This window comes from Glycine soja, chromosome 10, assembly GCF_004193775.1.
Source record: "Glycine soja cultivar W05 chromosome 10, ASM419377v2, whole genome shotgun sequence".
NCBI classification, from domain to species: domain Eukaryota; kingdom Viridiplantae; phylum Streptophyta; class Magnoliopsida; order Fabales; family Fabaceae; genus Glycine; species Glycine soja.
Window position 1 is genome coordinate 9065550 of NC_041011.1, and position 25951 is coordinate 9091500.

The following is a 25951-nucleotide window of genomic DNA, read 5'->3' on the forward strand; positions in this document are numbered from 1 at the left end:
AAAAAAATTATCTCTTTCTTTTTCCTATAAAAAACTTATTTTTATGAGAGCAAGAGCATTGGTGTTCAGAAGGTTCGGGGATCCTTTCGTTGCACACGATCAGAACCAACGGGTTGTCGTATCTTGGGAGAGGAGCGCAATCAAATTTTCCTACCAGTGCAGTGGGGCATTTTCTCTCTAAGGATAGCGTTTACGCACTTCAACCCAGGCTATATCTTTTTCCCCCTAATTTATTTTTTCCTTGTGCTTATTGTATGTTATAATGCATTATTCATGTGCTATCAATTAAATTTATTTGTTACTGTTATTTTTTTATTTAATTCAAGATTTTGCATCCTCTTTGTATTTATTTTTCTTTCATTTTTTATTTTATTTTTCTATCAGTCTTAGAGAGAAAAAGTGTTTTAGAGAGAAAATTTTTTATACTTTCTTCTTGCATAGTCTTTTCTGCAGTAGCATGATGTTGTATCAAAATATCTATAATGGATATGACTGAGTTCCTTTCTAGTAAGCATGAAAAATTAATGGATGAAATCACAATGCATTATGTTCCATTAAAAATGTTTTTATTTTATTATTTATTTCCTGAAATTTTAAATTAGTATGAGATTGTTGAAAAATATTTTATTTGTCAATTGTATTTTTGTTTAAGATAAAATGCTTTTAGAATTAGTTTATGTGAAAAACTAAAAACATCTCACTACTTTCATTCCTGCCTTAGAAAGTTATCTTTTACTTGGTCAAATGATCCTGTGAACACAAGTCTTTAAAATCAGGACGTTTTTTGTTTGGTTTTTTAATTTCTATTGTTTAACGTTATTATTATTACTGCAAGTATTTTGTTGCTACATGATGACTGATTGTCTCTTTATTTATAACTCATTGATAAAAGATAAGCCTGTGAAAATATAACACACAAAAATAATAAAATAAACACTTTGGTGAAACTTTATATTTTGCATGTCGTATTCTTAAAAGAGTACCTTATAAACAAAAGAAAAATCTTTATGAGCTATGGAGAAAAAGAGAACCAAATCTGAAATATCTTAAAGTGTGGGGGTGTCTAGTAAAGGTTAATATCCCTATTAATAAGAAAAGGAAAATTGAAAAAAAAAATATTAATTATATTTTGTTGGATATTTTTTACATAATACTACGTATAGATTCTTAGTTATTAATTCAGAAGTATCTGAAATTTCTAATGGTATTATTATGGAGTCTAGAGATGTGACTTTCTTTGAAAATATTTTTTCTTGAAAAATAAATTGTTAAATCTTTGTATGGTTTGAAACAAGCTCCAAAGCATTGACACAAAAGTTTGATTAAGTTATTCTTTTGTATGATTTTCAAATTAATGATAGTGATAAATGTGTGTATGTGAAACAATTTAATAATAATGAACGCGTCATTTTATGTTTGTATCTGGATAACATATTGATATTTGGTAGTAAATGAAATTCATAAATGATGTGAAGTTTTTCTTGTCTAGAAATTTTGATATGAAAGACCTTGGTTGTGTTGATGTGATTTTGGGTATTAAACTTATAAAGAAAAATGATGACATGACTTTTACCCAATCTTATTATGTTGAAAAGCTATTGAAGAAGTTTAATTATTTTGATGTGTAACATGCTTTCACTCCTTATGACTCATCCATCAAGTTAAAAAAAAAATGAGTAAAGGAATTTCTTCACATAAATATTCTCAAAGTATCAGTTCTTTGTTGTATTTGACAAACTTCTTTAGGCCTGTCTGATATTGCACATGCAGTTGGTAGATTGGAAAGTAATTGAGGGATTTAGTGATACAAAATTGAAGTTCTGATTTTGATGAAATAAAAATGATAAGTGGTTATGTCTTTGCTTTAGCTAGTTGTGAAAATCTACTAGACAAATTATTATTTCACATGAAAGCAAAAATTATTGCTTTAAATACTGCTACTAGTGAGACCGAATTTCTTAAAATATATTATGTGATTTGTAATTGATGAATAAGTCTATACCTCCAATTCCAATGCATTGTGATAATCAAATTGCTATATCTAAAGGGACTAGCAAAATTTTAATGAAAAAAAGAAGACACTTAAGAGTGAGACATAAGTCTATAAGAAATTTGATTTCTCATGGTGTCATTTCTCTTGACTTTGTGAGGTCAGAAAATAATATTGTGGATCTGCTTACAAAAAGATTGACATGTCAACAAGTATTTGAGTCGTCGAGGGGAATGAGATTAAAGCCCATTATTTAGTTACAACAATGGACACCCGTCTTCGTGTGATTGGTGATCCCATGAATGAAGTTCAACAGGTAACAACGAAATTGTTTGTTGACTAATGTACACCAAAATGAAATTTGACGGAGCTGTTCCATTTCTCATTCCTATGACGAGGTGTATTATAAATTGTGGCAATATTAAGGTTGAGGTATTTATATATGTGTATTTTTGGTAAAAAAAAAAATACCTCTTAATGAATCCGATGATAATTGTTGTAGGGGTGGGGGTCACAACCCACTCTTTGAGGATTCACCTAGTGAGTGTGGTGGTGGGGCCGCCACTGTGAGATATGGGCTAATCTCTAAGTGACGCTCACGAAACAAGATACAAGCGCAAGGTCGTGTAACGCGCTACCACTTATTAGAACCTAATTGAACGCCAATATTATAGGGGTTGTGTACTAAAGTCCGGTTAAAGAATATGTAGTTCAAGACAATCAAGTCACTACATTTTTCTCGGATGGAAGTTCATAAACACTAGGTATAAGGCTCAAACCCGGAAGGTTCCTTATACCGAAATACAATATCACATGCTCTCTCTCTTATGTTTTTATACAAATTATCTTTTAGAAAATATATTTTAAAATTTTAAATTAAGTGGGAGAATGTTGGTAAATATTTGCGTTTTAATTTAAAATTTATAAATATATATTAATTCTATTTTATAAATAAAATATTTATTTGATTTTCTTAAGATTTTGTTTTAATGAGTCTAACTAGTTTGTTATGTTTGTTGTGACAACTGTAGGTTGGTTTTCCAACGGTCATATTTCCAACAGTCATATTTTGTTGTTGCAAAATGCCTATATATATCTCTTTTCTCTTTTCTAAAAAACAATACAGAAAAAAAATATCTCTTTCTTTTTCCTATAAAAAACTTATTTTTATGAGAGCAAGAGCATTGGTGTTCAGAAGGTTCGGGGATTCTTTCGCTGCACACGATCAGAACCAACGGGTTGTCGTATCTTGGGAGAGGAGCGCAATCAAATTTTCCTACCAGTGCAGTGGGGTGTTTTCTCTCTAAGAATAGCGTTTACGCGCTTCAACCCAGGCTATATCTTTTTCCCCCTAATTTATTTTTTCCTTATGCTTATTGTATGTTATAATGTATTATTCATGTGCTATCAATTAAATTTATTTTGCTATTGTTATTTTGTTATTTAATTCAAGACTCTGCATCTTCTTCGTATTTATTTTTCTTTCATTTTTTATTTTATTTTTCTAACAACATATACCTTCCAAGATAGATAGAGCCACCAAGAAAGCCAATTCCCATGATGACTGCAAAGATGATTCCAATTGGCTTGAACATTGCAACATAGAGAGGGCCCTTCTTACTCATGACCCATATATGAACAATAATTCGAAGGGATACACCAAAAATTGCCTACCTTCAGAAGCAGATCAAGTTAATCGAAATTCAGAGCAAGAAATAAAAGACTCATGCTGATATAGGAAATAGTATCACTATTTATTCTTACTTGCAATGCAATAGCTATCAAATTCACATCAAATCCTAATCTCAAAGCTTTTGGATCCGTTACCGAAATCAGTCAAGGTGGGATAGATAGAAAAAAGAAGTGGCAACCTTATTGTCTCCTGCATTAAAAACAAAAAAAAGAAAAGAAAAAAGAAGCAAGTGAAACAATGGAACAATTTTGAAACATAAAGAAATTAGTTAATTGCTGGTAATTTTAATTAAAAAAAATATCACCTTTGAAATCTTACATATGTTGGTAGCATCTATTATATCTTACTGTATATGTTGTATATGTTCTCGTATAAGGCTCAGAGATACCCGAGACGCAAAGCAACAAAGATCTTTATGGATTCCATCAGTCATCCTCTAACGTGAAAGAAATCGTGCAGAACCAATATATCCAACTAAAAACATGGAAGAATGTGCAGAACCTATATACCAAAATGAATAAAGAAGAAGAAGAAAAATATAGCAGCAATACAAATAAATCAATGATATAAACAGTGTTTGAGTAGATGACATAAACTATACAGGAATGAGAACCGAATGAGGACCAATCCATTTACAGAATTTACACATACTAATCTAAAAGCTATAATTGTTTGAAAGGTGTAGTGAGAAAATTCCTTGCTCTTTAACTAAGGCAAAAATTTCACAGCATCATTCGACCTTGTTTTCAAACTGAAAGACTAATTTAAGCACTTACAAACACAAACCAAATTACACATCAATTTTTTGTCGGATAAGAGGTAAATTATATATCTAAGTTTAAATTTGTGTGCAAACTTATGGGTATTAATTACTATCTATCTAAAAATTCAATTGTATAAATATTATCAGCAATGCTATGTAGCACGAAAGTTTTATGCACAAACACTATAAGAAAACAAAAGCTGAAATGTGATTGGTTGAGTTTAGATGAACAATTTTGTAATCAAATCCTTTGACACAAATTAACGGTGGTGAGCAGTGGTAAAACATTTCGTGCTAGAACGAATTCGTACTGATAAACATTTTCCAAAATATTATATAGTGAGATATAATGGAACTTTGGAAATTAATGATAGCAAGCTAAGATTTAGCGAAACTTACCATGGCAGAGAGAGGTGAGAAATACATAACAATGTTTAAGCCTGCTCCCATAACACCAACAACACCACCACGAGCTTCTCTTTGCAATGCTAATTGAGTAGTAACTACTGCTACTGTCGAAATTGCCACATCCAAAATCACAGCCAAAATGAGAGTTCTACCCTAAAATCAAATTCAAATTAATCTATCACCACTTAACAATAAACTGGATTTTGTAAGGTGAATTAATTAGAAATTGGCTTATATAGTTATAATATAATTAATTCATTAGTATAGTACATATTGATTTTCTTTGCTAATAAAACTAAGAATATTAATAATTAACATTTGTTGTAAAAAAAAAGAAATATATACTACATACCCTTGTCACTTTTGGAGCATATATGAGAAATAGAATAACATAGATTGTCTCCACCACAATGCCAAAGCCATCGACAGTAGCCACGAGGTACTCTCTAGCCTTTATGATTCCATAGTAAGTCCATAAGGAGCAATTAAGCAATGTGCAAATGTAAGGAAAGACTTGAGAAATCTTCCGTAGATCCGTGCTTCTTTATTTTCCAAAATGTAGGTCTGCATCCTTTTGTTTAATTTATGTATCATCCAGTAGCAATAAATATGAGATATATTATAATCTAGAATGCAAATTAAGCAATGAAAACAATATTAGTTGATAGACTATTTACTAATAAACAAAAATTTGTATTTTGAATATTTGTTTATTATCACCTACATGATGTGCTGGCGCTTCCAAATGATAGAATAAGTGTGGAAGTTTCTGGTGGGGTCGAACCAGAGATAGAACATGTATTTGAAGACAGGGATAAATCATGTTCTTCCATGAATAATCAATGCTAAAACAACCTAAAAGAAGAAGAAAAAACATACACACATACAAAAAAGTCTACAGTATCACTGTATTAGCTCATATGAAGAAGGAAAGAAACTAATAATTTGAATTAGTCTATTTTTCTTATAGTAAAAGCAAGGTAAATGAGTATACAAAAAAAAAAGATAAGAAACATGATAATAGCACAAAACAATTTTTTAATTCGGAAAAAAATAGAAAATATATTGGAATATGGACAAAATTTAAATACACTAAAAGTATTATTCTGTGATCAGAATTAGAGTTTTACTTCACTAATCTAATCGGTGTTTTGACATTTATTACGAACCTATATTACCCAAATTATCCAGGTAAAACTGTAATTTAGATTAAAAAATAATATTGATGGGTCATCAACTACATGTGAAAAGCCATTATTACGGATCCAATGGCTGCTATTGAAAAATGTTCAACCATTCGATCTTATATTATATGGATTTATATGGCCCAAAACTCTGTTTTCATAATATAATTTTAATTTTATCATACAAAGTGTCAGTAAGTCCGAACATTCAATTTTGTGAGACATGTCACAATAGAAATTTTCACAAACACTTCATATGCACAATTTTTCATATCAATCAACATAACAATCATATATATCAAATGTTACCATTGCGTCATTTATTGTCCGTGCCTGTGAAAAGAACACTGTTGCTATTGTTGATTCCTCTCACCACAACAAACAACATAAAGTTATAAAGTCAGCAACACAATAAATAAAAACATCAATAAACCTTGTTATTAGAATCACAAAAGTTAAAATGAAAAGAAAAAAAAGATGGATGATAATAACCACATACCTACAACTTCTCAGTTTTGCACGAAAGAGGAAAACTTGAAAACATCAGTGGTAGAAAGTGTCAGTAAGTCCCAACATTCAATTTTGTGAGACATGTCACAATAGAAATTTTCACAAACACTTCATATGCACAATTTTTCATATCAAACAACATAACAATCATATGTATCAAACGTTATTGTTGCGTCATTTACTGCCTGTGCCTGTGAAAAGAACACTGTTGCTATTGTTGATTCCTCTCACCACAAAAAACAACATAAAGTTATAAAGTCAACAACACAATAAATAAAAACATCAATAAACCTTGTTATTAGAATCACAAAAGTTAAAATGAAAAGAAAAAAAAGATGGATGATAATCACCACATACCTACAACTTCTCGGTTTTGCACGAAAGAGGAAAACTTGAAAACATCAGAGGTAGAAAGTGTCAGTAAGTCCCAACATTCAATTTTGTGAGACATGTCACAATAGAAATTTTCACAAACACTTCATATGCACAATTTTTCATATCAAACAACATAACAATCATATGTATCAAACGTTATTGTTGCGTCATTTACTGCCCGTGCCTGTGAAAAGAACACTGCTGCTATTGTTGATTCCTCTCACCACAAAAAACAACATAAAGTTATAAAGTCAGCAACACAATAAATAAAAACATCAAAAAACCTTGTTATTAGAATCACAAAAGTTAAAATGAAAAGAAAAAAAAAAGATGGATGATAATCACCACATACCTATAACTTCTCAGTTTTGCACGAAAGTGGAAAACTTGAAAACATCAGAGGTAGAAAGAACATAGATTGAAGAAGAGGAACATTACCATCTTCTGCGAAGGTTGTGAGGGGCGAGTAGGAGAGAAATAGAAGTGTGAAGATGGAGACCCATTTCATATTCTCTCTATCTTCTCTCACTCTCTCTGATACATGCAAGGTTCTTTGTTTGTGAGGAGCACACAAAAATGGCAAAAAATAATTTTAAAAAAATGAAAATCCCTAAACCTTAAACACAAAAAAAGAGCAAACCCATCCATTTCTGAAACGAAACCTGATTTGTAGGCAAGGAAAAATCCCTTTTTTCCTTCAAAATAAAGAGGCAAAAAAGCAAGATCCATGTCCAACACATGCAAACACATAAACAACTTACAAATTACAACACCAGAGAGACACAAACAAAAAACCCAAAAGAAACGGTTAAAATTTCTGAAAACAAAAAAGGAAAAAATGAGATGAAATGGCTAAAGAGAGAAATAAAACAAAATTCTAAAACTTCTTCAGAACACAGAAAAAAAATAGAAACGTCCACGGAGAGAGTGAGAAAGAGAAAGTGAGTTTAGATGGAAAGATAAAATAATTTTGGGGGAAAAAAAGTGTACACGCATCCGAAAATGCTCAGGCTTTGTGTAAAGAAGAGATGAAGGTGGCAAAAAAAAAAGGCAACACAACAGGCAGGTGGCACCAAACAAACCAACAGGTGGAGGGGCATAAATGACCAAAAAATCAAAAAATTGGACAGCTGTCAAGCTCTCAGCTATGGGTATTTTAACCAAAAAACCAAAAAATTGGACAACTGTCAAGCTCTCAGCTATGGGTATTTTAGTATTTTCCACATACTTCAATTTTGGTATATAGATATTGGTGATTTTAATAAGGACAAGACTTTATTATTCTCATTTTTGAATAAAAATGACTGGAAGACAAAAGTATCATCAGTTTGTCCACTCACGAGCACTGAATGAGAAAATAGACAGCGGAGTTTGAATTTTGCTTCCAATTAATAGAGTCGATCTTTTTTTATAAGGTAAATATTTTCTAGGATTTTGGTTAAAGAAAAAAAAGAAAAAAATATTAGAATTCATAAAATTATGTTGTTTATAATTTTTTTACACTCTTTTGTGATTTTCATAACAAATATTTTTTTTTAATTTTAGTTTATTAATTAATGAATGCTTTAAGAATACAGATTTTTTTTAATCAATACCTAAAGACACTAGTAAAAGGTTAAATTTTAAAACTTTGTGCATTCTACGTAAACCCTTGTCACTAAGCCGGATCAAGTGGTCTACCTATTCATAGACTTCATCATAGGTATTTATAAAAATAATTCACAACTAAAATTAATTTATTCATAAGTTAAAGTTACTATTTAGAGAAGTCGAAATCATTTAGGTTTTTCAAAAAAAAAAATTAAACTGTTTGAGTGCAAGTGTGATATGAAGTTCCATATGTAAAAATAGGCAAGTGAGAATGACTCCCAAACCTAATACCTTAATAAGGTTTTAGATTAAAGTACAATGTCAAGTTTACTTATGTGATTTATTTGTGTCTCATTGGTGAAGATCTAATTTGTGTTTTACTCTTCTTGGATTCCCAACAAGTGATATTAGAGTCGATGGTTTGATCAGATAACCAGCTCGAACAAGTATAATGGAATTGATAGTGAATCCAGGTATAGAAATTCATTGCATCAAAAGTCTTCCCACAAGCCTAGCAACCAAAATATGATTGTGCTAAAATTTATTTTGTTGCACATTTGGGCTCATTCTATAGCCACTATAAAATCCAATTTGCGAGAGCCATTACGAGAAATAGGGGTGTTTGTCGCTTGGTTTGATTCAATTTTTCATCAAAAAATCACTCAAATTAAACTTAAAAAATACATGTGGTTCGGTTATGTTTGATTTTCATTTAAAATAAAATCAAAATCAAACCAAACGAATATTTTGCAATTTGATTCTATTCGGTTGAAGTTTTCACTAAAATTATTTCATTATAATTTATATACTTTCTTTGCATCTTTTAAATTAAATTACATTAAAAATTATTAATAAAATCTATGAAACTTATTAATAAGTTAAATCTTCTATAGTAAAAATATGTCAAATTTGTATCCATTTTAAACCAAACATATCTTAAAAATATGTTTGAAAAAGAAAGTAATATACATTGTATAAGTTAGTTTCGTATATATAACATTACAAAATATTATGAAACTCAAGTAGTATACATATAAAACCGCAAACCAAACCAAACCATTGGTTTGAGAAAAATATTATCCAAACAAATCCAAAAAGAATAGATTTGATTTGGTTTTCCATTTTTTGAGCAGTTTTTATATTTCTATTTTGGATCGATTTGAATTTGAACACCCTTACTCTGAATACTTTGGGAGATGACTTCTCATTACACTTTTCACCCATTTTCTCTTAAAAATTCTCCAACACTCACCATCATTGAGGAATCAAACCTTGGGAGAGAATATTGACAAATCAACGGAATCATCGTCATTCATCACCATTTCTAACTCTCGTCTCATTTTTTATCATGTTTTGCTAATCCCCTTATCATTAGGGTTAAATGATCTTATCAGAATTTTTTGAAATTGTAACTAAGCCAAGTCAACATATGTGTTAGGCAACACATTAGGTACCACATCATCATCTAGTGTCACATCAGTGAAATTTATTAAATATTTAATGAAAATTGATAAAAGGACCAAAATCACACAATTATGATATCCACAAAATCCAATTTGCACAATTATAACCTATAGGACCAAAATATCACCATTGCGATAGTTGGAAGATCAAAAGTGAAATTAAGTCTATATTAAAACCTTATTTTATTTGTAAAATATTTTAAAAGTTATTTTGTTATAAATTATTATATTTTTTTTAAAAAAATAAGGATATAAAATAAATAAATTCCACAAGAATAATAAAATGTATTAAATGCTTACATTCTAGATTAATGTTGATGGTAGAAATGAGTCCAAGTCAACTATATAAGAATTGATTTGGTTTGAAGATCGACTTGAGTTTGATATGCATCTTACTTAATTTTTAGCTCGAACTTAATTCGATTAAAGCTCAAAATAACTTTGTTTAGTTTGATAGATCCATTTGATTTAAAATTATGATTATGTTACATATTTTTATTTATTTATCTCATACAAAAACAAAATTAATGTGAAATTAATTAAAAATGAGAAGACAAATATATATTATGGGTTAGTTCATCGACCAAATTTAACGAATTAATTAAATGTAGTAATAAAGCAAGAAAGTATAAGCATATTTCAAATATAACAAATATAAATTAGTTAAAGACTATTTTTTTGTAAACTTCTTAATAAGTATTTATAGAAGAAGAAAATAAGAATATAAAATGAATTAAGTTTTTCTCATAAATTAAAATTAAATTATATATAAGTCAAAAGCTTTTAAAATTCAATGTGGTTGTTCGAGTTGAATTGAGTTTAATTTTTTTAAGCAAGGTTTTTTTTTAAGTTTTATTGATGAAAAAATGTGATTAGAAAAAGAGACATTAATAAAGGAAATAATCAATTAAGTTTCTTATCAGAGATTAATCATCAACAAAGTTAATAAAAATAATCCTAACAGTAATATGGTAAAAAAAAACAGTTTTTAAAAAGTTAAATGAGAGAAGTTCAATAAAAATTAAGTTCATATGTTAATTTTAATTTATAAAGAAAGTTTATTTATTTATTTATCACCACCTACAACTACTTATTATATAAAAAAAAATCAAAACATAAAATTGTTGAAGTGTATATATATCTTTTAGTGTGTGGTGTGCAACAATTCATTGAAGAGAAAACATAGTTATGATGGTGAACCACTATCCTTTGTTAACCAAATTGTTTTTTTTTAATTTAAATTGTTTTTCTTTCTTTGATACATGTCTAACAAGGATAATCATTGGTCACCGGCATTCAAACCGGGCATGCTCGTTGTCCGTGGTCCCATTCCCACATTACTAGGAAAGGGAAACACTGAGATGCTGTTGTGGGTCATTATCATCCATCATCACGAACTTCTTTTTTTGGCAAAACCACTCACAATGAAACTAAGCTACACTCTCTCATAGTTAGTTTTCCTTTCATTACTAAAAAAAAAAGGTTGTGTTATTTATAGTGATCCTTGTCTATAATAAACTTTGAGTTTTCATCTCAGCATGTCGATATAAATACACACAAGTTACTAAAATAAAACTTTCATTGTAATTATAGTAATATATTACAAAGACTCAAAGTATTGGATTAAACCTATGTATATCTTTTTAAACATTTTTAATATTATTTTTAACTCAAATTAAAATATTAATCTTTCATGCAAATATTTATCACTCAAATTACAAAATTGAAAAAGTACTATACTTGATGTAAATACGCACTTAAATTTGAATTTAATTTCTATATCTTATTTATTAATATAAAATTATACTATGAAATAATTTAAAATTATATTAAATATAAATTATAAAGTAGTACTAAAAATTAGTAAACTTATTGTTATTCATAATAAAAAAAATTAATTACTTGTTGTTTGATCACAGTTTAACCAATAGGAATATTTTTTTTGTAATTGTTGTTTTATTTCCAAAAAATATATATATTCAATTAATAGAAGAAATCATTTCTTTTATATCATTCAGAAAGATTTGATTTTATAATTATCCATGAGACTATGTGACTAACGTATTAAAATTATAAGATTTCCTTGGTAGTTGAAATGAGAGAAAAAAACTTAAGTTTAAATTTCTCTCATGAATAAAAACTAACCAATTAATCAGTAACAATGATTGATAAAAAAAAAATTGTAATTGGTATTCTCGTGCTAAATTGATAATTTTTTATGGTTCATATAATCATATTTCTTATTGACTTCATCTATGTAGTAATCAGATTAATTAGGTTTTTGAAATGAAAGCGTAAGAACTCAACAGTGGTGCATTCCTTCTTGATGAATTTTAGTGGAACCTATTGAGTTCTTAATAATTATAATCTTTTTATTCATATAAATTACGACAATTAATTTATAGGTGTTATTTGTATTTTTTTTCAATAAAACTAAAATTTCATTTCAAAAAAATTGCTTACATTTAAAACTTATACAAATTACTGAACTAAAACTTCAATTTTTTTTTAAAAAATAAAACAGTGTAAACAACACCTACAAAATTATATACAAATTCTGTCCTAATTCATAAACCAGTATTCTTTTTCCCGTTGAACTACCAGTCCAATTTTTACAACATTCCTTTCATTACACCAAATTATAAATTCAATTTTTTTTCTACTAAAAAAACTTAAAGTGCCGCACCGCAATAATAACACCCACATTTCCGAGGAAAAAAAAACATCGTTTTCTGTCCAACTATCCATCTGCCACCTTTAAACCTCACCAGCAAACTCCATACAAGGCAGGCCATCTATCCACCTTCTCTTTACCCTTTTTCATTTTTCTTTTTCTTTTCCGATTTCTCTTAAAAAAACCACCATTTCCCATTTCACCCTTTTGTTTTTTTTTTCTTCCGTTTCGGGAGGAAGGAAACAAACGACAAAGCCCCAAGAACCACCACCGCTCGCACAAAAGCAACAACAACGTTGTCGTGCTGTTTGTATTTATATTTTTTTATTATTTTCTTTTAGGTACGAAGATGATGGGTCTGAGCAAGCTCGGAACCGCGATAATGACTATAACGGCCGTTACTCTGGTGGCCCTGTTCGCGGAGATCGTGTACGTGCTGTGGCAACGCCGTCAGAGGCTCCGTCCGCGTGTGCGCGTGGAGCCGCAAGAGGCTTCGCTCCAGTGTTCTTCTACCTCGTCTTCTCCGAGTAACGATGATGACGTGGAGCTCGAACTCGAACAGCACGTGATGAAGTGGCAGCAGTGTCTTAACGGTAACGGTCCCTCCAGGATGCTGTTCACGATCAAAGAGGAAGAGAGAGAAGAGGTTGAGTCCGATAACGGTAACGGTTTGTCCGAGGAGTGTAAGAAAAGTGCGCGTGCGTGTTTGGATAATGAGCGCGTGGCGGTGGTAGACGAGGTTGTGGTCGCGGTTGAGGAGTTGTTGTTGCTGGACGAAACGACGACGCCGTTTTCGACGCCGTGTGCTTCGCCTCCGTACTACACACCCTACGCTTCGCCGAGTCGTGAAGAGTGTCGTAAAGATTCAAACGACGGTAATGGATGAGTCGTTTTACACTGTTACTATCACCTACACTCCTATTCCTATGTAATGAAAAGGTATTGCTATTAACATTGAAATTTTAGAATGTTAAGATTGTGTTAGATTTAGATTAAATTAGATTATATTAGACTTAGATTTTTGGATCAGGAATGAATTAATGGATCCAATGCTTGGAAGAGGAAGGGAAAGTTTGTGCAAAATAGGAAATTAAAGTGCTTACTACTACTACTACTACTGAAGTGTGTTTGAATTTCGGGGTCATCATTGATTAATATTATTACCAGCAGCAGTCATTATTTTTCAACAAATTCAAAGCAACTCGTAGGAGAGGAGAGAACCGTGGATGTTAAAATTTTTTACTACTACCATATTATTTTCTCTGTAAATTAAATGCGTGCGGACTTAGCCGTTTAGTACGTTCTTCATTTTTTTTTTCTGATTCATTTAATTATAGGCTTTATTACATTTTTAATTCTCCTGTATCGCTTGAGATTTTGGTTGTTATGGTTTTAATTACGTAGTAGTTTGAATCCTTCAATTTTGTTTTCTCTTTTTTTAACTGGTGGAGTACATTTTTTAGCTGATACATCTCAAATATTGGGTGAAATTAAGGTACCAGCATTTGATTATAAATAGGATAAAATTTGAAAGACCCAAGTGAGATATTTAAAATATAAGAGCATCTATATCGGAAGATCCTATATTAAGATTTAGATCACTTTTGAGTGAATTTCATATTATCACGTAAAATTAAAGATTTTTTTTTTTGAGATACTAGATAAATTTTAATAAATCTCACATTATACCCTTAAATATTTTATTTCTCTTTCTCATCACCTCTCATATTTTCCAATCTTCTTCTTCTCTCCGTGGCACCCACGCACTTCTACTCTCCTTCAACTTCCATTCTTTTCCCAAATCACTCTGCTTCTCTTACGCCTCCTCCTCTTCTTCTTCTTCTTCTGTTGCTGCCGCCGCCCTCCTCCTGCATCGGCCCCACCCTCCTCCGTAGCCTCTCCATCTCCTACTCTTCCCTTTCCCTTTCCTCTCCGCCCCACCTTCCTTCTCTGCCCTCCCACTATGTTTCAGATCTACTCAGGGAGACCAGATCTTGCCGGTGGAGCCATCGCCGACGAGGGCCACCGCGTCTACCTCCGCCATGCCTCCCTGTTGTTGTTCTTGGTTGGTTCTTCTGTTGTTCTGTTTCCTTCTTCCCCCTCTCCGTTCTTCTCCCTCATTGTTGATCTATTTGTTGGTTCCTCAGAATGCCGTTAGGGAGAGAGATTAGAAAATGTTTTTTTTTTTAAATATGCAAATCTTCAGGGTTTTCCAGAAGAACCGATCTACATGACGAAGACCTTGATTGTTGCTCTAGTGCTAGATCTTCACATTTTGAGATGTTGAACCTAAGATCCTTTGCCAAGAATCAACGTTAAAGTTGCCCTAAGAAAACCAAAATTAACAATCACTATATGAGGAATAAAACTGCAACTATTTCTTTTATCTGTGCCACTATTTTGCTGAATTTTGAGTTAAAAGTGACACCAATGAACGGTCACGTCCTTCGTGCTTTTTCTTTCTCTCTCGATCCATTCCTTGCACTTTAGCATCAGACACTTTTATCTTTTCCTTCTTTTGGTTTTTGTTTTTAGTTTAAAACTTTTTTTTTTTTTTTACTTTTGTTTTAAACTACATCTGTTTTCGATTTAAAGGATCGGGGTTAATGCTTTCTAATAGCTGCGAGTAATTGGGCCTCACCCTCATCCTTTATGGGCTTCTTAACCCTAATTTTTAAGGTATCACTATTGGCACTTTCAGTTTTGTTAATGGCACTAGCCACGTAAGTGTACTTTAGTCATATCCCAAAATTGTCCCCTAATAAATTGCAAAAAAGGTGAAAAAAGTATACAATGAAAGTATTTTTTTCACCCCCTTAATTATATAACAAAAACATGATTTTGTTGTACATGAGAGGTAACACAAAGGTAATGTGTATATGTTGTGTTATTTGATTTCACCTCAATTAACGGAATTATGATTTTTTTAAAATTATGATTTAACAATTATGTTTATGATGGTCTAGCAACAATGTCCTTGTAGAACTCAATGCAATTTGATCTATCTATTTTTTTTCCGGTGTAAAATTGATCGTTGTTGATAATTGACTTACGAGCATATAATACAAGATGATAATAAATATGATTGATCTAAGAAATCTTAACGCATTGCATTGAATCTTTCACCTTATTAGATTGAAGATGAAGAAAGTAATTGTCATTATGTATTATAATGATGTGATATTAACTTCTAAGGAATTATTATTTAAATGTCCTAATGATCCTAAATTGGTAAAAATTAAGGATCCTCATAATTTAGTTATTCTCACAACTATAGCCCCAACAAATTAATAACTAAATTACATATAACTATTATAATCATAATTATAACCAATTTTGTATAACCCTAGTTGGATATAACTTGTTATTATTCTTAAAGACGGGTTATATAACCGGTGATTATATAACCAATTATAGTTATATAAACAGTTATTTAACTAATTTCTGTATCAAATTAAATCAATACTTTTATCTTTAATTAATTGTTTAATTATCTAAATCAAAATTTATTAAATTCACAATATCAGCAGCAACATTTATTATTAAAGGGTGTTTTTCATTGTATGTTCACACAATTTAAACTACTTAAAAAGAGTAAATAATCAACATTTTTATGTAACTATTCATTTTTTTTATGCTTTCAATATAATAGACATTTTCAATAAATTTTATTTAAACTTTTTATTATATCACGGTACACACATAATAAAATAAAAAAAGAGACTTATAATAATTTTTATATGTTTCAATAAATTTTTATTAATATTAAAGGCGTGCTAATAAGAATTTGTTACTTATGATAATTTGTTTATGCACTGGTTTCATATTATTTGTACTACGATCAAATCCACAATTCACAAAAAAATTTCCTTATGACTTGATATTATGCAAAAGAAGGATTATGCAAGTATGCACCCACACAATTGTTGTCCTTTCATGTTTACTGCATAAGACTGCAAATAAACAGACAAGGATATTCAATTTTCAAAGGCACAACTGACAACACGCTCATGCAGTTAATAACAAGTTAAACAATATATATGCAAGTGAGAGCATAGGTGCACACAACAACACACCGGTCCATCCTATAAGTACATTTAATCACAAAATGTAACATACTTAACAAGTAAACAATAATTATTTTCCAAATTCTTCTTTTCTTGAGGCCCATATGAGTTTATTGTATAAAAAACATAAAACTCAGAATCCATATTTGCAGGCACCAAGTGCACTGTAACTAAGCAACGTAGGCACCTGTAAGGGCTCACTTCTTAACAGCATTTCAACAAACAGAGCAATCAAATTTGAAACTGGAATAAACTCTTGTATTGAAACAGGTAGAAACATAAATAAAAAAAAAAAAAATAGCAGCCAAAGAGAGACAAGACAATTCATAAATAATTCAGAGAGGAATAAGATACCTGACAATTGACATCACACGCCCCTGAACCCCTGCTCCTTAATCTCATTTCGAAAACCCCTGATTCTTTATTTGGCCTAAATGTCATTTCGAAAAAAAATAACTTCTTAAGCAATGAAAGACAACGATATATAGAAGAGAGAAACAAAAATTATCTTTAAGGGAGCATATTTCAAAACCTAGACGAAATGCCCAGATGCTCTTCTTCTTCTCAAGGTCAATCCGAAACCAATGACCAATTCGAACAATAAAACGCATAGCTTAGCAACAATTGAGGGGAAGTAACATCTTTACCAGTTCCATGCGACATCTCTCTTGGTCAAATTTGACCAATGAAGGGGAAGAACTTCCACATTTTCTGTTGTTGAAGTTGAAACTTGTCCTGCATTATGGCATATCTTTGAATGAGCTAGCATAGAACTTGTCCCATTATCGTACTTGATTGAGCTTTGACAATGGTTACATTTAGCTCTCTTATTTTCTGACCTAGAGTCTATAGTGAAGTGATCCCAAACTAGAACGCTTTTTTCTTTTAGTGCAAGGTATTAACTCATTAGCGGAGGCAGCAGGTGGAGGGGTCAAACACTCAGCCTCCATGAAGCTAGAAAATCATCATGATCAACTATTTTGACTATCTGTTTGCATAAAAAATTAGGATATAAAAATCAGTATATAGTACATAACAAGGGGATGCACTAAAAGAGCATAACAGTTTTATTTTTAGACTTCTTTTATGTTAAATAACAATATTTGAGAGACACCCACATTTGGAGAAAATAGTTAAAATTTGTAGTAGACATGCCATAATACAAATACACTGTAGCCATTAAACAAATGTGTTGAATATGTAAACGGAAGTACAGGAAATGCTGAAAAAGTCAGACTAGTTTTATAAGAAAAATACATGTCAATTGATATTTGGTGAAGTTGCATATTCAGATTAGCACCCTTGATCCTTCTTGTCATGCATTCATTCATTAGAAAGTAAGTTCAAAAAGCTCCATGACCTTTTAAAACGCAGTCGGCAGTACCAAGGATCTATTGTATATAGCCATGCATCAAAGTAATCCACTCAATCCTATCAACCAGAAACAATCCAAATAAATACCAACACGCGGTTTTTTTTAACTTTAAACAAAGAAAATGAATAAATGATAGAACAGAAATGAAAATATCAAATCAATCAAATTAGCAATTAGCCAAACAAAGCTAGAGGCAGAAGGAGGAAATCGAATAAAATAGCAATCAATGTTATCTACTTATCACAACTATTGCCACTTCATTATTCTACAATGTGGGACTAAGTCACTTATTTCAACATTGGGCATTGAGTAACTTTCCGATTCATATTGCCTGTCTCAAATCACTATGAAGAGAGATAACCACTCCATCTAGACATATTGCACTTAATCAAATACTACTGAACGGGGAAGCACAGACACGGCTCCAAATAGCGGTGTTTTTATTTCTGACACATCATGATACGGATACGTACCAGACACATGTTGACAAGCATTCAGCGTAACCAACTTTTTTTATTAAAAACCTTCAACACTATTCTGGACATCGTAAGCCAACACACACAACACGATTTGTTATTTTTTTCAAAATCATATTTTTTTAAATCTTAAAAGATAAAATATTAGATTCTAAATTATAATAATAGATTAGATTTTTTATTATTTGCTCTTCACACTTCCTCTTCATGTCATTTACGTTTCCTATTTTTCTTAAAATCTTAAAGATAAAACATTATATTTTAAATTATAATAACATATTAGAGTTTAAATTAAATCAAATTAGAATAACAACATTTCATCTTTACATCAGTCTTGTCATTACTTCATTCACGTACGTCTTCACTGGTTCCCTCGTTCATATCTAGTCGTTACTACTTTGAATTTGTTGTTGTCGTCGTTTGTTCAACTTATGACCTTCATAGCATTTATGATTGCTAACTCTGACTTGTTGTTTGTTGCGTTTGTGGCTGCTAACCTCTGACTTATTGTTTTGGCTTTGGCTGGGTGCATTGTAACTTTGTAAGGTTTACACCTCTAAAACCTTTTCTTTACTTTTCAATTTTTATAATTTTTTCTTCATCTTTCGTAGGCTCATAAGAATTTTTAGTTTAATATTTTTTTCTTTACTTTCTTACCTACTAATACATTTAATACTTTCTGGTTTTTAATTTTATATCCTATTTTGCTAATAGTTTTTAAATATAACAGCTAACCATTCATAGTTTTTTGTTTTTAAATTGGTCATTGTGTTCTTATTTATTTTATTTTATTATATTGATTAATTATATATATGAGTACTTCTAATCAAGTTAAAGAACAATGTGATGACACCAAACCTTTATGGAATTATGTTTCAAAGATTAAAGGTCTAAGTGTAGACGATGAAAATTTTGAAGTTAGATGCAGTTTCTGTGAAATAGTTTTTAATGGGTCTTACACTGGAGTAAGGGCACACTTGTTAAAAATTATAGGAAGAGAAGTTAGAAGTTGTCAGAAGATAACTCCTTCAAGGCTTGCGAAACTTACAAAGATGCATAATGAGGCTGCATTAAGAATAGAGAGGCCAAAAAAAAAATTGTATTTTTATCTTTGGTGTCTAACCAAGAGACAACCAATGTTGATCCAAAAAAGAGAAAGACTCTTGAAGGTTCTTTTAATATGCAAGCTAGAGAGATCTTTAATTATGAAATTGCCAAAATGTTTTATTATTCAGGACTACCATTTAATTTAGCAAGGAATCCTCACTATAGAAAGACATTCTCTTTTGCTGCCAACAATAATTGTATATTTAGGTATCAACCTCCAGGTTACAATAAGTTGAGAACTACCTTATTTGCAAATGAAAGAAGACATGTAGAGAACCTATTACAACCAATAAAAAATACATGGAAAGAAAAAGGTGTGAGCATTGTAAGTGATGGGTGGAGTGATCCTCAGAGAATACCTCTTATCAATTTCATGGTTGTGATTGAGAGTGGACCGATGTTTTTAAAGGCCTTAAATTGTTCTGTTGAGGTAAAAGATAGGGATTTCATAGCTGAATAAGTGAGGGATGTAATTATGGAGGTTGGTCACTAGAATGTAGTACAAATTGTTAACGATAATGACGTGTATGTAAGGCAGCAGGTTTGATCATAGAGGCTGAGTTTCCTTCCATCTATTGGACTCCTTGTGTTATGCACACCTTAAATCTTGCATTGAAAAATATATGTGCAGCCAAGAACACAAAAAAAATAATGAGGTTTATGAAGAATGTTGTCGGATCACACATATTACCGACGATGCCATGTATGTTAGAAATTTTATCATGGGTTATTCTATGAGACTATCAATGTTCAATTCATTCAACACATTGATTGAAGTTGCTAGCTCTTGCTCCCATAAGATTTGCTTCCACCATAGTGATGCTAAAGAGGTTTAAACATTTGAAAAAAGGATTTCAAGAGATAGTTATTAGTGAGCAATGGTCTTCTTATAAGGAAGATGATATTAACAAGGAAAAATTTGTGAAAGAGACAGTTTTGGATGACATTTGGTGGGACAAGGTTGATTGTATACTTTCTTTCACTACTCCTATCTATGATGTTCTTAGAAAAATAGTTACAGATGCAGCTTGTCTTCATTTGGTGTATGAAATGTGGGACTCAATGATTGAAAATGTGAAGAAGGTCATATATCGACATAAAAGAATGTGAGAGGGTGAAGAATCTACCTTTGATAAGGTAGTACATAAAATATTAATTGACCATTGGACTAACAATAACTCACCTCTTCATTGTTTAGCTCATTCTTTAAACCCAAGGTGATACATTATATTCTTTCATTTGTAAAGTCTATTTTTTCCATACGTTTCTATGTTATATTAATTTATAATCATTTTTTTTATTATAGATATTATAGTCATGAATGACTAAGTGAAGATTCAAATAAAATTCTTCAACTCCAATATGGATAACTTACTCATGAAAGACTGAAATGCTTTTAAAGGTATTTTGATGATAATAGTGAAAGAAGGCAAGTGAAAGTAGAGTTTGCAAACTTTTCTAGTAGAAGAAAAGATTTTGATGATATTGACTCTTTAAGGGATAGAAGTCTAATGGAGGTAAAATTTTGGTGGCTAGTTCATGATGCTCATGCACCAACACTTCAAAAGATTAATCTTAAGTTACTAGAGCAACCTTGTTCACCATCATGCTATGAAAGAAACTAGAGTACTTACTCTTTCATTCATTCAATCAAAAGAAACAAGATGACACCTCATCAGTAGAGGATCAAGTATTTGTTCATAGTAATCTTCGTTTTCTTTCAAGAAATTCCCTACAATATCATCAAGAAGAAATTAAAATATGGGACATTGCACATGATGAGTTTGGATGACTTGATAAGAATGAAATTCTTAAAGTTGTTAATTTATCCCTTGATGAACCAGGATTAGAAGTTGTCATTTTCAATGATGATAATCACGAAGGAAGAAGAATAACTTAGATAGATTAAGATTAATAGTTTTTTATTTATCTTTTCAATTATGATGATTTATCTTTGTACTTTTTAAGGTGAGGTTCTTTATTAAATATATTAATAAGTTTGTTTTTAGATTATTTTTTAAAGAGACAAAATTTTTGTCTTTGTGAAATTTTCTTTTGAATGATAATAATCTTACTTAATATAATGCATGTCACAACATCAATGTCCAGTGTTGGTATGAGAATCCGTACTTCATTGCTACTAAGCATAACCACTTCATCTAGACATATTGCACTTAAGTTAGATACTTACTCACAGGCTCACGGCTGAATATGAAACACAATTTATAGATATGCAAAACAACACCCATGCCAAACACAAGACATAATTATTATCAAAAGTGTAATAGTATGAAGAGGTTACCTTCAATGTCAAGTACACCTTAATAATGTGAGAAGTCAAGTAAATCTACAAGGCAATATTTTCTCAGGTTTAGGTTATGTTTTGCTTTATCCTATTTGGGTTTGGTTTTGCCCCCATGGCTTTTGTTTCCTTTTTTCTTTTTAATGAATTTGGTCCTTTGGGCATCATGGACAACACAAGTGAACTAAAGATGAACAATACAACATCTGAATTTTTGGTTGCAAGGAAAACTATGAGTCAACTTTTTGTCAAGCTTATCTTTTCTCTCTCGCTCCGAATCTCTCAGTTAAGCATGATCAAAGTGGTGTTCCAAGAAACTAAATTGTTTTGGTTATTTTTTACTATTCACGATTCATCTTCCTATTCTCGACGATTGGTATCATTGATTTTTTTAGTAGATTAAGGAGAAAAAATAAACAAAAAAAAAATTATTAGTTTGGCCAAAGATTCATTCTATATTGGTGGGGCTTTGCAAAGATTCACAGGGTGTCTTTCATAACTTTACCTATCTTGGCGGTGTGATTTGGATTGTTCATTCTTTCAATAAAGATTCAGATCACTTAATTAAAGGATACTATCATTTATATCAATAGTTATTAATTTATTAAACTCTAGTTAAATACGCAAATTTGTTACCCAAAGTATCATGATTGTATAAATTTATTCCTTTCAAAATCACTTTGGCGTGTTCATATCACAACTCAAATGTCACATTTCACATTAAAATCCATTAAAAATTAATGTAACAACTTAATTTGAACATTTAAAAAAAATAAATTTCAAAATTTTAAGCAATAAAAAATAGATAAAATCAAAATTACACATAGTATCAAAAGTAAAATTAACGCTACATATATATATTAAAAAGAAATTCATAACATATATATCAAAAGTAAAATTAACGTTTCAATCAGGGAACAAATGTCATCAAGATATACACCACCTAACAAAAATCAACAATAAAGCAAGAAATTTCGCAAGGAATATAAAAAAAAAAAAAAAGAAGCCCGGGATAATGAATCTAATGGATCCACCACTTTTTCCCGTAATCCCAATCGCACTCAGTGGGTTGAAACGCAGCGTCCGGAGAGGTTGTTGCGTTACGCGATTTCAGTGGCACGTGCAACGCACACCGAATCTTGGGCTTCAAACTCCCACTCTTGAACAGCAAGAACTTGAACCGAACCGTCATGAAGAGCTTCAAATCTATGGTGTAAACCCCAGAACCCTTTTCCTTGTCAAACTCCGAAACCTGGACCTTGGCGAGTGGAGTCACGCGCTGGCCCTTGAAAATGGGACTCACGAAGGTGGTGTTCTTGTGGTGCTGGTAGAAAGAACCCAATGTCAGGTTCCCGAACAAAACATCCTCGTACAGCGCGAGCGCTTCGATTTGATCGTAGTAGACGCCGACCCTGCGGTTCGGGTTGCGGATCGACACGTTGAGAGTGAGGTCATAGTGGAGAGTGTTGTTGGTGGTGTAGTCGAAGCGCGTGAGGGAGGCGTCTGTGACGTGGAATTTGATCACGTTGGGGCGCACGATAAACCAGAACAGAAAAGCGAGAACTGCCAGGATTATGATGACTGTGGTCAGGATCTTGCAGATTAGGCCGAGGATGCAGTCGAAGATGCAGCCACAGAAGCAGCTCAGGCAGCCGCAGCAGCAGCCGTCGCGGCCGCCGCCGCCGCCGCCGTGGGAGGGACGGTGGTAGGATTTCGGCGGGGGAACGGCGGGGCCGTAGTAGGCGCCGTTTAGATGGGACATTGTTGCGAGCTGGTTTGTTTCAAAATTTGGGAACGTTGAGGTTAATAAATGTGAGAGAGAGAGAGAGAGAGAGAGAGAGAGAGAGAGAGAGGGTAACTTTTTTTTTTGAAGGGAAGTTTCTTTGTGCTGAGTACAGTGAAACGTGGTGAGTGGGTTTATATTAGTGAGGAAGAGTGCGTAGCGTGAATGGGTGATACTATGATAGTGATGCAGACCACGAAGTTCAAACGGAAAATGAAATTACTTTTTTGTTCTGTTGGCTTTAAGGAGAGAAATAGAATACAGAAAAATAGAATAAATAATTTAAAAATGGTGAAATAAAGTAAAAATGAAGATATAAGTTTTGTTGTTTGGTTTAAGAAAAATAGGGTAGAAATAATATTTGTGTCCAAAAAATTTATTTTTCTTTATTTATTAAAAAAACAAAGAAAATCTATAATTTTTTCTTATAAAATTGAACTTTTGGAAAAAAAAATTAATTTTAATAAGAGATGTTCATAAGTAAAGTTTATTGGTCAATCTAAATTGACTAAACCAACCAAAATAAGATGGATTGGATAATTTTTGTGTCAAACTCAAACCAACTTATTCAAATCGATTGAGTTTTAGATTGAGTCACACAGGTTTTAATATCAAAATCAATTGACCCATAATTTATATTAAATTATTATTTATATAATATATATTTTTAAATAAAAAACAATTACTATTATTATAAGACTTAGTAACTAAAAGTGAGATTGACTCTTTTTTTCTCAATTCTCACAATTCTCCTCAATAACTCTTATGAAATTAGAATTTCAACTCTCATCTTCTTTTCACTACACCTCACTTGGTTGCAATTGGTAACCTGCAACCACACCTCAAACTTGGAAACACACTAAAATAGCATGACAAAGGTTAATAAAAAATTTAGTTATAAAATATTGGATTTTAAATGTATCAACATACAAATTTAAATGTTTAAACTCGTTAACTCAATTCAATCTAACCCAATTCATTTACAAAAAGATTGATTTGAGTTGGATTTGAATTTTTTCCTTAAAAAATTGACTCAAACTAACTCATTCAAATTTAATTGGATTGAATCATGAATTTAACCAAATCTATCTCAAATCAACTCACATACATCCCTAATTTTATCATGACTAAGAAAGAAATTTGTAACTTTACTATGTCTAAAATCACACGAACCAAATTACCCACCACATTATCTTCTTTGGTAGTTTATTTTTCTCTTTTGTAACCAAACACAACCTTTAGGAAATTAGGGAAAAAAAATAAAAAAGAAACCTCGATCAAACATTTATTATTTTACTTTTTTTCCTTTTGTTTCCTTCTTTTTCATCACCACTGTCACTTCCAATCTATTTCCATGGTCGTCGCAACCAACAAATCTACCGCCACACCTACCAACAAATCACAACCACATCACCATCACTTCTTACATACCTTCTTGCAAGGGCGCGTCGGAGAAATGCCTCAAATTTGGAATATGGCGAACAACAATGGTCACAAAGTGTTTAATTTGGAAAGAGTTTGAGAGATCTTAGATCTCAGATCTCATTTTTCTCTTTTCCGATATCGGAGTGATGCAAAAAACGACAACTAGAGCAAAAGGTTGTGGGAGAGGGGTTCATGTGGTGAAGCATAAGAGAATTTTAAATTCTTTTCTTTTTGAAGGAATTTGAATTTCTGTGTTTTAAGTTAACTAAAATACTCCCTTAAAATGCTTGAATTTTAAATGTTTTGTCCAAACTAAGAAATTTACCGTATATCATTTCAATTTCTTTAAAAAAATGAATTACTTCATTCAATTTCTACATCCAAACGCAGTGCAAAAATTTTCTTCATTTCTACTCTCTTCCACATAACACATGAGGTCAAATGTTAAAGATGATTTTCTCACCGGCTGGCTATTACACATATGCGATACATCCCATTCCATGTATTTTGTCCTGTTGTTCTCTTCCTCTTCCCAATTTTTACATTCAATAGTAATTTTTTCAAAATTCACATTTTACCCTTATTTAAATAAAGTGTCAAAAATATAGGATGTCTATTTTGGACTTTTTATCAGCCTATTCTTATATATATATATATATATATATATATATATATATATATATATATATATATATATATAGAGAGAGAGAGAGAGAGAGAGAGAGAGAGAGAGTACACCTTGTACCATCTATTTCTTCCGTTGTTC

At 31.2% G+C, this 25951-nt stretch overlaps 3 protein-coding genes and 1 long non-coding RNA gene across 4 annotated transcripts; 1 reads left to right on the forward strand and 3 right to left on the reverse strand.

The window, feature by feature from the left end:
- Positions 1-3460: 3460 nt before the first annotated feature.
- On the reverse strand, positions 3461-4305 carry LOC114369525. The gene is made up of 3 exons (XR_003657653.1): positions 3988-4305; positions 3755-3872; positions 3461-3660 (listed from the first exon to the last, which is right to left on the reverse strand). It is a non-coding gene; the product is annotated as an uncharacterized LOC114369525 (long non-coding RNA).
- Positions 4306-4687: 382 nt separating this feature from the next.
- LOC114371323 (bidirectional sugar transporter SWEET17-like) lies at positions 4688-9835 on the reverse strand. The gene is made up of 4 exons (XM_028328791.1): positions 9785-9835; positions 5207-5305; positions 4846-5007; positions 4688-4756 (listed from the first exon to the last, which is right to left on the reverse strand). Exons 1-4 carry the CDS (start codon positions 9833-9835, stop codon positions 4688-4690), a joined length of 381 nt encoding a protein of 126 aa, XP_028184592.1.
- A 2864-nt stretch (positions 9836-12699) lies between these two features.
- LOC114370469 lies at positions 12700-13847 on the forward strand. The gene has a single exon (XM_028327829.1). It carries the CDS (start codon positions 13000-13002, stop codon positions 13534-13536), a length of 537 nt encoding a protein of 178 aa, XP_028183630.1. The 5' UTR covers positions 12700-12999; the 3' UTR covers positions 13537-13847.
- An 8984-nt stretch (positions 13848-22831) lies between these two features.
- Positions 22832-23877, reverse strand: LOC114370429 (NDR1/HIN1-like protein 10). Its single transcript, XM_028327777.1, has one exon. The coding sequence runs from the start codon at positions 23737-23739 to the stop codon at positions 22999-23001; it is 741 nt and encodes a 246-aa protein (XP_028183578.1). The 5' UTR covers positions 23740-23877; the 3' UTR covers positions 22832-22998.
- Between the last annotated feature and the right edge of the window lie 2074 nt (positions 23878-25951).